Here is a 17,954-nt window from a genome sequence, read left to right as displayed (position 1 = left end):
CCTGGCCTCTGAATATCCTCCCACATGTCTCTTCATAAAATTTTCTAAAAAAGGAACACAAAATATCAAATCAATCCAGGAAGTTTAGGGAAGCAAATGCGTCCGGAGCACCAGCAACAGGGCTGGTGCCTTGTGCTGACCACCTGAGGGTTCTCCAGCACATTCTAACAATCAACACTCTAACTGACGTGAAAATGATGCCAGGGCAGACAATGAACTGGACAAGTAAACAACTTTGGGTACACTTAAACAATAATGTCCTGCCGTTCACCACCAACATACTAAACTTTATGAGGGCAATGGCATATTGGCACCTCAAGTATGCGAAATACGCCGAATTTAATGAACATATGCAACATCAACATGAGAAAGTGAAATGAAGTCAGATAGCTTTTGTGAAGAGACTTGAAAAGATTTTTAAGAACGACTGGGAATAGCAGAATCAAATATATCACTTGTCCATTGCTATGAGCTAAATGCTTGTGTCTATCCAGATTAATTTCTTTAAATTCTAACCCCCATACTGATGACATTAGGAGGTTTAGACCTTCTGGATTTGATGAACTAAATCTTTAGGGTGGAACTCTCATGAAAGTGATTAATGTTGTAGGACAGAAGCCAAGGAATCTGGTTTGGATCTCACATAGTTAGGACATGTGTAGACAGTGTCCGATATGGGAACAGGCACTTGAGAAAAACTGAGTCAGCTAACGCCTCTCTCTTGGACTTTTCAACAATCAGAACTATGAGAAATAAATTCTTGCTGTTCATTTGTCACTGAGTTTACCATTTTTTTCAGCAACTTGAAAAGATTGAGTCCACCATGAAGTTATTGTGGTGATGACCACAACATTTTATGCTCATTCATTCGTTTTAATAGAACAATTTTTGACTATTTAAGATATGCCAGAAATTGTAGTGGTTGCTAAAGATACAGCAGCAAACTATGAAACATGGTGTAGCATTCATCATAAAAAGATGCACTCTAGACTAATCAGAAAATAATGATCAATTATCAATTCCCTTGAAAGTGAGAAATGGACAGAGCTGGAATGAAGCAATGTCTTAGGGATGGGTGTTTGGCCTAACAGTCTGCCTCCCGTATCTGTGAGTTAAAGTTTGACTTAGGAGCTCTGCCTCTTGAAGCTATCTCCATGCTAGTAGCTTCTAGATGTTATCCATAATTTAAAATTTTTAAAATTCTACTTCCTTTTATCATTTTATGATACAGTTGTACAAGCCCTGGGATTTCCCTTATTCCCTTCCCAATTCAGTACCCCCTTACTGAGTTTCCCTATATCATTACTATAGTATAGTTTTTCATACGCAGCCATATGTCCATCATTGTGGCCATGGAGAATGGCAGAGAGTCCAACATCCTATTGTCAAGATAGACTAAACAGTTTAATTGAGAATCCATGTTTGTGTGGAAGTAGAGATGCATATTGCATTGTATCCTCACATCTGGACACGATAGTCTCCATCACACAGTTACTATACATCTCCTTACATGAAAAAGGCATAAGACAAAAGTAACATTAGGAAGAAAAATTTATAATGTCATAAAGTTAAATAACATGCTGCTATAAAAGTCTCCATTACACAGCTACTATACATCCCCTTAAATGAAAAGCCACAAAACAAAATCAGGAAAGAAAAAATCTAAGAAGTGAACAAAGCCATGAAGTTAAATAACATGCTACTGAATGACTAATGTGTCGCTGAAGAAATAAAGAAAACCAAGAACCTTCTTGAAGACAACAATGCTATTGTATAACCTGTGAGTCATTGAAGAATTTAATGAAAAGAAACTGTGTTGAAGAGATGAAACTAACAAAAAAATCACAATTCATGAAATATATTTTCCGTTGATCTTTGTTGGTGAAATGTGTCTCCTGTAGGCAACAAATAGATGGGTTTTGTTTTTTATTTTTTTCTTTTTATTGATTACATTGCATTATGTGACACAGTTTTATAGGCACTGGGATTCCCCCAACCCTTCCCCAAACCCTCCTCCCATGGTGGATTCTTCCACCTTGTTGCATTACTACAGTTCAAATTCAGTTGAGATTCTTTCATTGCAAGCATTTACCAAGCATAAAGTCCAGCATCTTATTGTCCAGATAAGTTCAACGGTTTCTTCGGGAGACCATCTCTGGTCTGAAGGTAGAGCTGGCAGGGTATCATCCCGATCAATTAAAAGCCATAACATAACATCAGAAAAAGGTTTTGTTTTTTAATCCCCCATTTTCTCGATGTTTTCCTCAGTTAACTCTGAGGTTGGCAAAGAGTTTTGCTCATGTGCAGGGGAGTCTTCAGTAATATTCCTTGTGCCTTTGTCTCTTTTTTTGCTCATGGTCATTGTACTTCTGTTTATCCGATTATTCTGCTGGGGTAGGTTTCTAAGCTGTGTCACCTGCAGGTCTACAGTTCAATTTTACTTATTGTGGTTGGTACAGGGCTCTTTGTTTACAGTCAATTTTGTCACTCCCTCCAGTGAGTTCCAGGTCTGGTTTCTTATGTTAGATTTCCACCATGGTCTCGGTAGCACCAGCTCTTGGCTCACCACTCTCCAACTCCTGTGATATCGTGCTGAGGCTGCACCATTGTCTGTGCAACCTTTCTCCCACTTCCGATTGGAGCAGGTCCCAGGATTAGGAAGACACCAGGTGTCCTACATAGCTAGGTTGTTGTTGGTGGTGATCTTGCCATAACTTGTTGGCCATTAGATCTGAGGACCACACGGAACTGTTTTGACTCGTGCGATGCAATAGTACATATTATTTTCCTGTGGGACCAGTGAAATGTACTGTGCTCAGTGAGTTCTTGCCAAGCTCAGCATATGTGCAGCTCACTCTTGTTCCTGCAGTCTTAGTTTTTTTGCCATGCCATAAAAAAAGGCACCAGACATGCTACTGCTAGAGTGCTTCATCTGCTGACCGTCAGGTCTGAGGGCTACCTGAACCTATGTTGGGTGGAACCTGTAGGATGCCACGTTGTTGCAGTTTGCTGAGCCAGAAATGAGTTCACTCACAGCTAAGTGCATAAGTGCATGGGCAGTACTGTCCATGTTTAAGGACATGTTAAACCCTTGCTTCCTTAAACAAAATGGGGGTCAATACAGCTCTAGAGGGCAGACGAGGCTGTGAAATCCACCCTGTTCCCACACTGTCTAGGATCTGCTGTTCTGTCTCTGCTCCTGGTCAAATCAAATAGACCAGCAGGACAGGCAATTCTGTGTCTGGGTTCACTTCGTAAGCTACTGGTGAAAGTCCCCTCCCACCTGGTTGCTGGTGGAGTTCTGACTGCAGGTTCAATTGGGATCATCACCCGCTGAATGCCACTGGGGTACTTACTAGTCATTGCAACAGAGCCGTTATGTCCATGGCTTTCCTGTGTCTGGCAGTCTCAAGGTACCCCTCTGCTGTTGTTTTGTCTGGTCCTTTTTTAAACATCCTTTTTTTTTTTTTTAAAGATTTTATTATTATTGGAAAGCCGGACATACAGAGAGGAGGAGAGACAGAGAGCAAGATCTTCCATCCGATGATTCACTCCCCAAGTGAGCCGCAACGGGCCGGTGCACGCCGATCCAATGCCAGGAACCAGGAACCTCTTCCAGGTCTCCCAAGCGGGTGCAGGGTCCTAATGCATTGGGCTGTCCTCGACTGCTTTCCCAGGCCACAAGCAGGGAGCTGGATGGGAAGTGGAGCTGCTGGGATTAGAACCGGCGCCCATATGGGATCCCGGGGCGTTCAAGGCGAGGACTTTAGCCGCTAGGCAACACCGCCGGGCCCTAAACATCCTTTTTAAATATAAATTTTCCCTTACAACAAAAATGAGTAGAACATTATTTTATTGAATGTTTTTTACACATTTGATTTCACATTTTATTACCAACTGTGTGAATTATGAAATATTGGTAAATTTTAAATACAATGTTAAGATTAAAAATTATTTTATGTATAGTATCTCTGTCAAATTATAGATCATCATTTTTTATGCAGATTTCTCTTTGATTTAAAAATGAGAAAGAAAACTAACCGTGATATCAGTATCAAAGATATAGTTTGGATTGCAGGAATATATTAAATTTTTACAAACTTCTTAAACTCTTGACCAGTCTGTGGGTTCTCTGGAATATAAACACATTCAGAAGGATAAAGTAAAAGACATTTCATATGAGTTCAGGATGTGTACATTTATACAGAGAGGGTGCTCTCAAAAGTTTGGGGAAGATAGGAAAAAAATGTCTGTTTCCTCTAAAATTCTCTTCATTGGCCCTCAAACCACTAGATCAAAAATTTCCCTTCTAAGAATGCTGTAATCGATGAGCGGGCTATGGAGAAGAGCGGGCTATGGAGAAGAGCGGGCTATGGAGAAGAGCGGGCTATGGAGAAGAGCGGGCTATGGAGAAGAGCGGGCTATGGAGAAGAGCGGCTGGGTGGGGAAAGCAGTGACATGAATGCGAGCATTTTCACATGTAAGTCATATCTAGCATTTAACTCTTCCAAACTTTCAGATCAAATTTAAAAGCAGATGATTACAAAATTATACTAACTCAAAAGATTGTATGACAGTTCTCATAAGGCAGAAGAGTAAATATATGAATAGAGAGTTCAGATTTTAGCTGAAAGCAAGAACAAGTTGGGTGATTTCAACTGACTACAAGTTGCAGTCACATGTTTTCTGTAGAGCAGATTAAAGTAATGAAAATGAAAGTGGCGCTTTATGATGCTTAAGATAAGATAGTAATAGGCGGGAGGATAAAAACCAAAACAAAGCAAAACAAAACTCCACTTTACAAAGGTATATAGTAAACTGCTCACTAAGGTGATTGATATGCAAGTGTGATAAGAAGCATATAAAACAGGCAGCAGAAGAAATTGCTAAACTAATTGTTTTGAGTAAAAAATTCAACACCAAAGATGTTTGTTAAAGATCTCTAGGAGAGGGCAGAAGACAAAATATATCTGAAATTCTTGCCCAGGAAGCTGAGAAAATATACTAACAAATTGTCAAATTTAGTATTATTTCAAGCTCTTAGCCACAGCTTGCTTGCATTTATTTATTTATTTATTTATCTATCAATTGAATGTCTATTTTTATTGGAAAGCCAGATATACAGAGAGGAGGAGAGAGAGACAGAAAGATCTTCCGTCCGATGATTCATTCCTAAAGTGACCCCGATGGCAGGTGTTGTGCTGATCCAAAGCCAGAAGCCAGGAACTTCTTCTGGGTCTCCCACATGGGTGCAGGGTCCCAAGGCTTTGGGCCATCCTTGACTGCTTTCCCAGGACACAAGCAGGGAGCTGGATGGGAAGTGGGGCTGCTGGGTTTAGAAAAGGCACCCATACGGGATCCCGCCGCGTTCAAGGTGAGGACTTTAGCTGCTAGGCCACTGCACCAGGCCCATCTGTTTTTAAATAGCAAAATCTGTATTATTCCAATAAGATGTATACTATATACAGTTAAAATGAGTTTGCCCTGTGGATTTCCCATTTCCTTTTTCTGGTCCTCAGTGTTACTCTACTGCTAGAGACGTAAGGACCGTGTAACTTCCTCCGGAGATGAGACGACTTAGCGGGCCTTAGCCTTTTCCAGCCCAACCACCTTCTCCTTGCCCTGTGACACTGTGGGTGCATTACCATCACTAAGTCAGTCAAAAGCAAGGCGCTGAGAACTCCCTGAGAAATGTTGCATTTGGTTTCTTACGAACAACCACGCGAGCAAAAACTGTTCTATGACTTCCTCCAATGTATGCTCATTGAATCAGCCATTTTTGTGTTCCATTTATTGGAAATTCAGGCACTATTGTTATATTTTTACATCTTCAGTGTTTGTGTGTGTTTTAAATCACACCTTCCTCATAAGACTACTACACTGTCAACATGCTATTTACCGGGACGTGCAGAAAGGTGGGATGGAGAGCCTTGCAGGACTTAAACCCACTGGCACTCACATGGGTTGAAGGTATCCAAAGCACCGTCTTAATCACCGTGCCAGCCACCTGGCCCCAGGTTGTATTCAGTGCTGACTGTGGGTGTTCTCAAGGGCAAGGATGTTACCTTCTCCATCGGGCCACCTTTCCCTTTGGTGTGTAAATGGGATTTGAGGAAATACATTTTTATTTTTTTCCATCATTTTGAATTAAAAGTCATCTTTCCATAAAAATGACCATCTCATTATGTATTTGATGCTTATATAGTTTAAATGTTAAGAAACAGAGTGCTCCCACAACACATTTACTCGCTTTTGAAGTATCAAAGTAATGAGTAGAGATCTCACTCGTTCTATTTAAAGGAAGCAAGAACGAAGTTAACTACGTTCACTATGTCCTCACATTAGATTCAAAATGAAACTTACGCAAAATTGAACAATAACCAACGTGAATTTGAGTAGAAAGACACTAACTCTCGTTAACATTCGATTTTTGTTTAATACCTGATAGTAGTTAGATAATATTATAAAATGATCATCAAAAAGGAACAATTACCTATCTCATTTTTAAAAATCTCTTATTTCAAACTCCTGTGATATATCATTTTCAAAGTTTGAAAAAGCAAAAAGTTACTTTATCCCAACAAGCTATTAGATTTCTAAGGACCTTTTGTTTGTTCGTTTGTTGTAAAGCTGAGTTAGGGACCAGAATCGCAGTGCAGGGAGTTAATCCATCTCCCGCAACACTGGCTTTGCGCAAGGGTAAGCTAGTGAGTCCTGGCTGCTCAGCTTCCAGTCTGGCCCTATAATGACCCTGGGACGTCAGTGGAAGTCATCAGGGCCCTGCCACTCAAAGCAGAGACATTTCCCTGGCTTCTGGCTTCATCCTGGCCCCTCCCAACACTAATGGCCATTTGTAGACCAAATCAGCAGATGGAAGATCACCCACTATGTGTGTCTCTAATTCTCTCCTTTTCTCTCCCTATGCCACTCTGCCTTTCACATAAACATAATAAATCTTTTTACAAAAGATTATGAGTTGGGCCTGGTGTGATAGCCCAGTGGCTAAATCCTTGCGTCCTCTGGGAACCCATATGGGCACTGTTTCATGTTCGGGATGCTCCGCTTCCCATCCAGCTCCCTGCTTTTGGCCTGGGTAAGTAGTAGAAGACGGCCCAAAGCTTTGGAACTCTGCACCCACATGGGAGACCCAGAAAAAGCCTCTGGCTCCTGACTGCAGGTTGGCTCAGCTTTGGCCTTTGCGGTCACTTGGGAAGTGAATCAGCAGACAGAACATCTTTCTCTCTATTTCTCCTTCTCTCCACAAATCTGCCTTTCCAATCAAAGTAAATAAATCTTTTTTTTTTAAAGACAATGAGTTATTATATAAAAATATTCTCCTCTTCTTGGCTTGTTTTGTCCTGCTTGGTGATGCTTGCATGTTAAAATTAGCCATATGCATTAATAGACATTTATATTTTTTAGGATAAATCATATCAAGAATTTCCTGAAAGTAGGCATTTTATAAAGTAGAAATCAATCCTTAACAGATTTATTTTTTTTAAGAAAGTAAACAAGCGCTTCACGTTCCCTTGTTTATGGAAGGAAGTGAAATATGAAGCATCTACTCTCCTTCAGAAAGTTCGTCTGCCTTCAGCTGTGTGGCCAGCGTCATCGAGGGAAGGCTCCATTCTCTGTCGTTTGGAGGAAGCGTTCCTTTCAGCCCTCTAGTCTCTTCAATATTAGTGTTACATGTTGTTCAAGCAAAACTGAGCTCCTAAATACTCACTCAGGTGCAATTCCTTCTATATTTTAATTTTTTTCAAAATGATTGCGTGAAGCTATGGAGTGAAAGGTTGAGTATTTGAAGAAGTGAAGTTAGGATACCTTTAAGCTACAATATTTTTTTTTCTGCTGGAGGGTCATTTTCACTTACCTAAAGAATTAAAACAAGACAGTTTTAATATGTCATCGTTAATATTGTAGACTGGTCATCTCTTGTATCAGGTTTTTGAAGTAGCTATCATCGTTTGGCATACAAAATCTACTTTAGAAACGTAATATCTAGAGAGTTCTTTCACTCCATGTATTCAGAGTTGGTTTTCTCCCTTCCTCCTGCTCGTTGTTTCATCTGAAATACGATTTGAAAGGCCAGATCTTCCATGAGGCTCTGCAAGGTCTCAACCACAGTTGAGAAGCTCTGACTCGAAAGCTCAGGATATTTTTGTCTGCCCTGACTCTTACCCTGCTCTTCCTTTTATTAGAGCCGTTTGTCTACGCGCTGTGCTTTTCTTTCAAAAAAACCCTGCTCTTTCTGTACAGATTTCCTTCTTTTTCACTTTCAGCCCTACAGAGCATGTAGCACAGGGCTACGTGGATGACATAAACAATTGCAACACAACGTCACTGTTACTTGAAGTTCATTTTTTTAACGTGTATATCACAAGCAAAAAAGTACAGTGAAGAACAGTACCTCAAGTGAAAGAGTAAAAATTAATAGTTATTCACTTAAGCATCTTCTTCAAGGACACCAAAATATACATAAAGAAACAGGCACACACAATGCTACAGAGAAAAATATTGAAATTATTATGAGGAAGGATATTTTACCCTCACATGCTATAACCTGGGATGACAAAGGGAGATTCTGTGGTGTAAATGAGCGTCTGCAGAACGATTTCAATGGGTATCACATAGTGTTTTCATTAAATATTCTTTCGTATATCCTTCAACCTTTTTATCTATGCATTGTAGTATATTCTCCCGAAATACTGTAGCGTGTTTGTTATTCATATCAAATGCTCAAATTCCAGCTGCTCTCCTCTTTTGAAAACTGTCTATTTTTATTTGAAAGACAGATTATCAGGGAGAGAGGAAGGTTTTTCTATCTGCTGGTTCAATCCCCGAATGGCTGCAGACGGCGGTGAGTTGATATGACGTTGGGGTCCCAGAGCTTCCCCCGCTCCCACATGGGTGCAGCAGTGCTAGGACGTGGGTGAGACTGCTGCTTGCCCAGTCCGCAGGGAGCTGGATGAGAAGTGGAGCAGCTGGGATATGGCTGGACCGAGGACCAGTCATGCACCACCGCCTCACCCTGGCCGCTTGTCTTTAATTCACCTTCCAGCTAACCCGCTGTGCAGGGCACTGGGACATTGCCCAAGAATGCGGGCCCCAGGGACCCACGTTTGCAATTAAGACAGGATTTGTGGCTCCAGGATTAAATCTGATCCAAGTCCAGTTGAGGCCATTTGATGAGTGAGCCACGGGAGGAAAGACCGCTATGTGTTTCTGTTCCTGTGTGTGTGTGTCCTTCTCTTCTGTTGCTTTGCTTTTCAAATCTATATCCATCTATCTATCTATATATGATTGATATATAAAATATATATTTATATGCATATGTTTAATATATCAATACATATTAATATAATCTATAATATATAACATTACATATATTTTTGAAATATATATTGCATAAGATATATATATTTCTTATAAATCAGATATGTGTATTTCTTATAAAACAGTTTCATGGAATTTATTTCAGTCACCTTATTTTTTGCAAATTTACCTGTATTTATTCACCTACATTGAAGAAAATATTTGAAATAGTAGCATAGCTCCACTAGCTGAACTGCACTATCTAAATATCGTATTTTTGTAAACTCAGTTAATACCTAAGTATAAGAGACTGTTTTTGTTTTTTTTTTTTATCTCTTATCCTCCTGTCTTTTATTTATATCCTTAGAGCTTTGTCCCTTCTTTTCTTGCATATTCAAATTATTATCTTTTCCCTTCATGGTTGCAGGTTGCAGGTGGTTCTTAATCTCCTTAGGAGAGTCTACACTTTTAAATATCTGATGAACTCTATGAAATGCAGGGCCCTTTTCTTGTAAAATGCTCACATGTGGTGAGTTCTGCACTGTCCTTGCTTTTCCCGGATGGACTGCAGATCCTGTGTTAAAACGTGCACAGAACCAGTGAAGGTTTTTTGGGATTTTTTTTTTTTTTTGCCAATTTTCTGGATTTTATACTTGTCATTGCTGTTAAGCACAAGTTATTTTATTAACATTTATTTTCAGCTCCATGAAATAACCTCTAATCCCTCCTCCAGCTTGGTGTGTTGTTTCTCTTAATCTCTCCCATTGCTGCTCGTCTCCAGCAACAACATTATTCAGTGATCCAACAACAGTTAATCTTCATAGGCTTGTTGCCAATTTTCCTTATCATTTAGAGCTATTTAAACCAGGATTTCGGGGTGTGTTTGTAAGAGGGAAAACCAGAAGAAGAGAGAATATTAAAAACCACATATTTCTTTTTCTCCCCTGAGTATTTGACATGATTTCTTGAATATAACCAGAAATGAACACTGTGTTTCCCTGTTTCTATTTGCTGTAAGTCAAAACCAAGGTGTGCTCCCGTTGTACTTGCTATGTGGTACGCATGCATGGAGGGTATTATTAACATTCAATGCAAAGTAGCTTATAGGATAGTGAAGTTTTATTTGATATGTATCTTAACAGAAGCCCTATTTGACACATTATGCTAGAGAACCTAGAGAAGCTATATTTAGAAATGTAGACATTTGTACAAATTGTGAGGGTTTGGTGATAAGTGTCTCACTGATATCAAGTAAGAATGAATTGTTTAACTGTCAGAGATAGATCCCTTATGAGGTTATTTATTCCACTCGTTTTCTTCAAAGGAAAACTGCTTCTTTCAAGGTCAGAATTATCAGAAGAATGAATATTGTAAAATACAAATGGCAATCTATTATACACATGGCAAAAACATATTTTAAACCTATTTTTAAAAATCTGTTCTTTAGGAGGACGTGATAAAGATGTATTTGAAAGTTATTTTTATTGGATGATTTCATTTATGTCCCAGTTTTTATAATTCCTCTGAATTGCCTTCATCATTAATCATGAATTGTTGAACTATTGGCCTTCATAAACATATGTATTTGGGAATGTAAGTATGTATCATTCTTTTAAAAATAGATGCTTTTTGTAAAATGAGTTACAGCTGAACTGTGCTGCCTGAGGGAGATGGGAGGGAAGGAGCAATCACTCAAATATAAAGTGACATTTGATAGTACAAGAGGTTTTGATGCTAGAGACCTTTGGTATTTGTAGCTTTAACATTTATGACTTGATTGGTCACAGGTGAGCTTCAGCGATCATACAGGGATTTGCCATTTTACAGAGAGAATTAGAGGATTAGTGTGATGTAGAATTCACAGCAGAGAAATTACTGCTACTCAGGCGACAACGAGGTCAGAATCTGCTCCTCAAGTCAATGATTAATTGCTATTAAATTAAACTTACTAAATTGCAGGTATTTCTCAACAGGGAAATTTTGTTTACTATTGTAGGACTCTCCTACTTGAAGGGGTAAGATTTTTCATACATGCCCCTTGAATATATTGGTACGTCTCCGAATTCAATCTGGAAAGAAAAAAAAATCTAACTAAGTTAGGTATTTTTGCAACTAATCAGATAGGAAAATTTGAAAAGAAAATTAAATAGTACTTCAAGAATCATAAAAACTTTACCCCAAAAATCTCAAATGAAAACCAATGATGAATAAATGGTGAATATAAACACAACCATCATATTGTATTGCTACAATTACAGAAAAAAATAAAAATAGAAATGATAATGCAGTTAGAAGAAAATGACAAAATTCAGTCTTCACTGAATCATCTAATCATTCTTACTGATTTAATAGACACATGCCAGATATGCGCGACACGGCAAAGATTCAAGGAAGAACACCGTTATTTCTATAACCTAGGTAGTTAGAAGAAATAGAACCTCAATTAATGTGAAAGACGCAGCACAGAATGAAATCTGTGGTATAAAATATGTTTGTTGTTTAATGGACAACCAAGCAAGATGCTCTGAAGGTTCCTAGGTAACCCATCCCATCGGAAATGACATCAGGATCCAGTTGGAAATACTGCCTTCACTCTACAGGTAAGAATATCAGGGCATGGGGACTATGATTTATCACTTCCAAAGTTGCACAGCGAATTGTTGAAAAGCATTTGTATTCAAGTAAATCCAGATTTCATTCTTTGATAACTGCTCTTTTAAAATCCATGCCTTTTTTATGGGAACAATTTATTATATCTGTAGGTTGCTGATTGGTGAGACTTCTCAAGAGTATAGGGGAAAACTCAGTCTACAGTTAATATTATGAAGCTGGACAGTTAGTGAAACAGATCATCATAGTTCATTGCTGATATGCTTAAATTCTATGCTCTGTTTCAGAAACACACACTAACTGTAGGATTCATTTGTCATATCTCAGTGCATGGTCTCAGTTTCTATTTCATATGCTACTTGACTAAATAGGTTTACTAGAAGAATAAGCCAGCTAAAAGTAAGATAACATGAAATCAAGGACCTATAACTGCCTGTCTCACTTAAGGATCACAACAGATGCATCTGTTAACTTTCAGAGCACAAATTAGGGTGCACTAACTCTTCCAGACAATGTGTTACCTAACACAGAAACAGACTCATGTAACAAAATTTTCATGTTTTCTTTTTTAAAATATGGAGCCAGCATTATTGTAGAGATTAAGCCACCATCTTCTTATGAGTGCAGGTTCCTGTCCGGTCTGACACACTTTCAACTGGGATGTGTGTTAATGTGCCTGGGAAAGCCATGGACAATAGCACGATGCTTGGGCCCTTGTATGTGGGGGATCCAGATGAAGCTTCCGGATTGGCTGAACCCTAGCTATTTATAGTCATTTGGGGAATGAACCAAGAGATGGGAAGTTACTCTGTCCTTCCATTTTTTCTTGGGAACTTTGTCCTGAAAAAATAACTAACTTCTTTATTTTTTTGTTTGTTTATTTGAATACCATATTGAGAGAGAGAGAGAGAGACAGAGACAGAGAGATCTTGTGTAAGTTCACCATCTGAATTGCCTCAATGGCCAGGCTGCCCCAGGCCTTGATCAGTAGGCCAAGATCCCATCTTGGTCTCCTACAGGTGTAAGCACCTGGCCCTCATCCATCCCTTCCCTGGAGCATTAAAAGGAGGCTGGGTTGGAAGCAGGAAAATTCGGACTGGGATTCAAGCTTTGCTATAAGATGTCAGAGGCACAGCAGTGAGTTAGCCCACTGTACCGTTATACAACTCAATTCCTTTAAACAGAGACAATGTCATTAGAGAGGCTTAAATTCATCACCTAAAGCAATGAAAATGAAAACATCACTGTGATAATGAGCTTTTTAAAAGTATATTTAGCGAATAATATGAAAATACAAATGTTGAAAAAAATTGAGTTGTTCACTCATGTAACAAATCTTCACATAGCTGTGTAATTGTGTCAACTGCTGGGTTCAGAGAAAGATTGATTTGCAGACACCACAGAGGACTAAGAGAGATAAATGCATCGCTGTAATTATTTGACAGAAGGTTATAATGAAGAAAATTTATGTTAATGAGAGAGAGGTGTTTCTGGTTTTTTGTCTTGCTAGAATAATCCACTTATACTTTTTTGTCTGCAGTTAGGCATATGACTGCAAAAAGTGACTTCTAGGTTGAGGCTTGAGTGTTTGCAGGGGTCATACATTTTAAAAACCAAGACAGTTATTTTATTTTTTGGAAACGTATGGATGAACCACCTGAAAGGATAAATGCAGGAAGTCAAAGTGGAGAAAAGATTACTTTGTGTATTTTAAAACCATAATATTTGGTGAAAGATGTAGCAGAGTTGACGCCAATGGGGAACTTGATTTAATGCGTAGTTTAAAATATTTTAAGCCCAGTAATTTGACTATGATAATTCTTTGGAGCACACACTAAACATCAAATATGCTAGCAGCTAGTGGAAACTCTTGTCAGACAAGGAACTTGGAAGGATTTTGCCAACCTTTGAGCAGCGAAGTCAACAGCATCTCAGAGCTATCAAAACTGCTCAAGGAATACCCTTGAAACATTGGACCCCTGTTCTCTGGTGCACACTGTGCTATGTACAGGAAAAAAATACTAAAAAATTAAATGAGAAAAAACAATCCCTGTATATAGGTTAGCGTTTCTTAAAAAGTTGAGTGTATTTCACATTCATGTATTTTCATTTTAACTTTCAGTTTATAGAATGTCTTAGTGTCAAAATGTTTGACTCTTGGTAGAATAGACGATTATTTTTTATTCTTTTTTGGTTAAACCTGGAGAAAATGTCAAAATCCTACAGGAGTCCCTGCTTGTTTTCAAAAGTGTGGCACTTTCATGTAATAAAAATTTAGGGTACACAAGATTATCCTTTATAAAATCACTTTGGAACACTTACTAGTTTTCTAGTAAAATAAATGACAAACAGAAAGTAAAATAAATAGTTAATTTTTCCAAATTCAGTGATAAAATATTGAATAGATGATAAATTGTAAGATAAAACTTATTTAAAACAGTTAATCTTTGATGAACTAATGTATACACAACCACCAATTGAACTTGAACTATTTGTGGTTATATTCCCTTACTTAGACAAAATAAAATATTCCTTAAAGGTGATATACAACAGTTATTTTTAATCATTTTGAGATTACACACCTCAGCTGGTATCCTGCAAAATGACCCTTCTGACTACTTTTTTTTAAAGATTTATTTTATTTTTATTGGAAAGTCAGATATACAGAGAGGAGGAGAGACAGAGAGAAAGATCTTCCATCCGATGATTCACTCCCCAACTGGCCGCAATGGCCGGAGCTGAGCCAATTCTCAGCCAGGAGCCAGGAGCCTCTTCCAGGTCTCCCACACAGGTGCAGGGTGCCAAGGCTTTTACCCATCCTCGACTGCTTTTCCAGGCCACAAGCAGGGAGCTGGATGGCACGTGGGGCCACCAGGATTAGAACCTGCTCCCATATGGGATCTAGGTGCGTTCAAGGTGAGAACCTTAGCCTCTAGGCCATGCCACCGGGCCCTCGGACTACTTTTAAAGCTGCAATTTGTCAGCTGTGTTGTCTTGTGGTTATCAAATGGTGAAAAAAAATCAAAACTGTCTGGAAGAGGCTGTTGTGAAAGTAGTGGTGGTTTGTCCTTCCTTAAAAGAAAGATTGGAGGTGTTTGTTGTTGTTGGTGGTTTTACTTAATTTTGTCATTGAAACCAGAGTTTTGGAGGTAGGCATTTGATTAGTAAGTAATTCAGACTCCTATGTCACACATAAAATACCTGGTTCAAGTCCCAGCTGAAAATCCAATTCCAGTTTTCCACAAATGTCCACCTTGGGATGGCATGGTAACAGTTCAGGCTCCAAATGTGTGTCGCACTATGAGAGACTTGAACCGCAGTCCCATCACCAGCTGCCGTGAACCTCTCGGGAGCGGATGAGTGAATGGATCATCTTTCTCTCTCTCTCATTTTCTGCCAATCTGTTTTGTGGGGGGTGTGTGTGTGTGCGCGTGTGTGTGTGTGCGCGTATGTGCGTGTGTGTGTAGGCGTGTGTGTGTGCGCGTGTGTGTGCGTGTGTGTGTGTGTCTGTGTGTGTGCATGTGTGTGTGTGTGCGTGTGTGTGTGTGCGTGCGCGCTTTACAGCCCTGCTTCTCTAATACATAAATACCATTTTTAAAAAATAAATACGTTTTAATTGATAATAGTTGTTATCACATGACACTTTCAAGTGCTTTGCAGGTGTCCACTCTCCTACCATAAAAAAACGATTCCACAAACTTGGGCCTCTCCATGTTTGCTGCAAACGACAGCAGTCGGGACAATTAGCTGCCGTTAGCAGCGGCACTACCAGGCGAAACCAGAGACTTGATGATTCTGACAAGAACCAATAAAATGTGAAATTTGAAGTTGCATCTCAGAAGACTCACCAATGGAGCTGAACCCACTGGATTGGCAGAACATTTCCATGGAAATTGTAAGCAGCTGCTATTTCCTGCCTAGACGCTGAGGGAACAGTAGAAGTGCTTTGTAGCCGACTTGGATATTTCCAGACTGATAGCACTAAAATCTTGGATAACAATTTGTTTAAAGGTCAATGGGAAAAAATAATAAATATTCATATGCTTTACCATATTTTCACTATTAAAGAACACACATAAAGAGCTAAAAATGCTAAAGGAAGAAGGAATTGCAGAATGTTCAAGAATCTGCAGGGTGACAGACTGCAAAAATCCAGACCATGTAGATCATTATTCATGTGGGGTTTATTTCATGTTGTTTTTGTTGTTGTTTTCTTAGAAGCTGATTTGCTTAGAATTGAGTGATTTTTAATTGTTTTTTTCAATTGGGCCTGGTGCAGTAGTCTAGTGTCTAAAGTGCTTGCTTTGCACCTGCCAGGATCCCATTTGGGCACTGGTTCTAATCCTGGTAGCCCCAGTTCCCATGCAGCTCCCTGCTTGTGGCCTGGTTAAGCAGTTCAGGACAGCTCAAAGCCTTAGGGCCCTGCATCCGCATGGGAGATTTGGAGGAAATTCCTGGCTCCTGGCTCCTGGCTTCGGATCAGCGTGGTGCCGGTCATGTCAGTCACTTGGGGAATGAATCATTGGATGGAAGATCTTCCCTGCTGTCTCTCCTCCTCTCTGTGTATCTGACTTTACAGTAAAAATAACATAAATCTTTAAGGATTTTTTTTCCAATTTTATGAGACAGAGAATGGCCTGACCTTCACAAGTTCAACCCCACATGGCTGCCAAGATCGGCTTATGACAGGCCATTCCAGGAGCCTGGGTGTTCATCTGGGTTTTGCACATGGGTTCCAGCACCTGACTCATGTTCTATTTCTCCCCAGCGCCAAGTAGCAGGAAGCTGGACTGGAAGTATACAACCAGGTACTCAAGGTGTCACAAACAGAAGCTTAACTGAACAGTCAGCTTTAAAAAATTATTTAGAATGAGTTGAAATAACTGTGGTGTGTGTGTGAGAGAGAGAGAATATCACATTGACCGATTTATGTCTCAACTGTATGTAAATACCGGAAGTGAACTATTAGGCAGCCAGGAGCCAGGAGCTCAGCCTGGTCCCCCACATGGATTCTCAAGATCCGAGTTCTAGAGCCTTCTCAGGAGAACAGATGCTAGGACCTAGACATAGGATGGAAGTCTCGCACGCCATGCTTTAACTACCTTGCCAAATGTCTGCCCCCAAGGAATGACTGAACTGAAGGAAATACACGTGTGTAGCCAGCAGAGGTTAGTGCGAGCACAAGAGAACAGTGCCTACTTTCCGACATTATGATATATTAAGAGAAAGAAGTTGCTGAGAAAAACAATGGTACATCTACTGCAACCAAAGCAGGTGCCTAGATGATTTCAATATTCCATATATTTATAGATAAAAAATCAGTCTGTTGGGATATTTTATAGCAGCACAGATAATTAGACAATCTAAATTTTACAACAGACTGGATATTTGTCACAAACATTGCTTTTGTTTAGTTTTTAATCACTATGTCATATAAGTGTAAGATGATTCAATAAAATGACTTTTTTAGAGCTCGTGTGTCTGTTTAATTGCTTCAAACAGTGTTCAGATTTACTAGAAAATTGTATAACTTTTTATACTATCTAATTCTGTTGTTCTTATTTAGGTTAGTAAAATAATAGTTTTCTCTGGAAGACAGGGCTACGGCAAACAGAACTGAAGATGTAATAATAGTTAAATTTTTCCTCTGACTCCAATATTAAGGTATCTATGTCTTTGAGAAAAAATAATTACTTATGGAATGACAGGTTTTTTTTATTGTTTCGCAAACAGTTTGTTAAAAGAATATTTTGTAGTTTGCATTTTACCTTGTATCAAGACACTGAATGGCACACCCTTATACCCAGATCTGCTCGATTCCAGCTTCCTGCCTACCCTGGCAGGCAGCTGTCCACCCACAGGAGACGTGGATTGAATTTCAGGTTTTCTGTGGTTCTGGCCCTTCACATAAATAAACCATATTATATATTTAAGTTACTTCTAGAGCTTTTAGCTTAGAATGTGAAAACTGAACTATGCTTCTGCTGTGTGTGGTTTGTTTCATATGTTGGTATCGTTTTTATCTTTCA

General features: G+C 39.2%; 1 protein-coding gene across 1 annotated transcript in view; it reads left to right on the top strand.

Moving 5' to 3' along the window:
* Positions 1 to 17,954, top strand: part of SI (sucrase-isomaltase) — a 154,865-nt gene that overhangs the window by 108,845 nt on the left and 28,066 nt on the right. Inside the window, exon 47 of the mRNA XM_058661171.1 lies at positions 4,294 to 4,480. Coding sequence (XP_058517154.1) covers positions 4,294 to 4,480 — 187 coding nt within the window. The remainder of the gene's footprint in view (positions 1 to 4,293; positions 4,481 to 17,954) is intronic.

The sequence above is a fragment of the Ochotona princeps genome, chromosome 3, assembly GCF_030435755.1.
Source record: "Ochotona princeps isolate mOchPri1 chromosome 3, mOchPri1.hap1, whole genome shotgun sequence".
Taxonomy (NCBI): Eukaryota; Metazoa; Chordata; class Mammalia; order Lagomorpha; family Ochotonidae; genus Ochotona; species Ochotona princeps.
The sequence above is the reverse complement of the archived record's forward strand: the minus strand, read 5'-3'. Positions and strand labels throughout refer to the sequence as shown.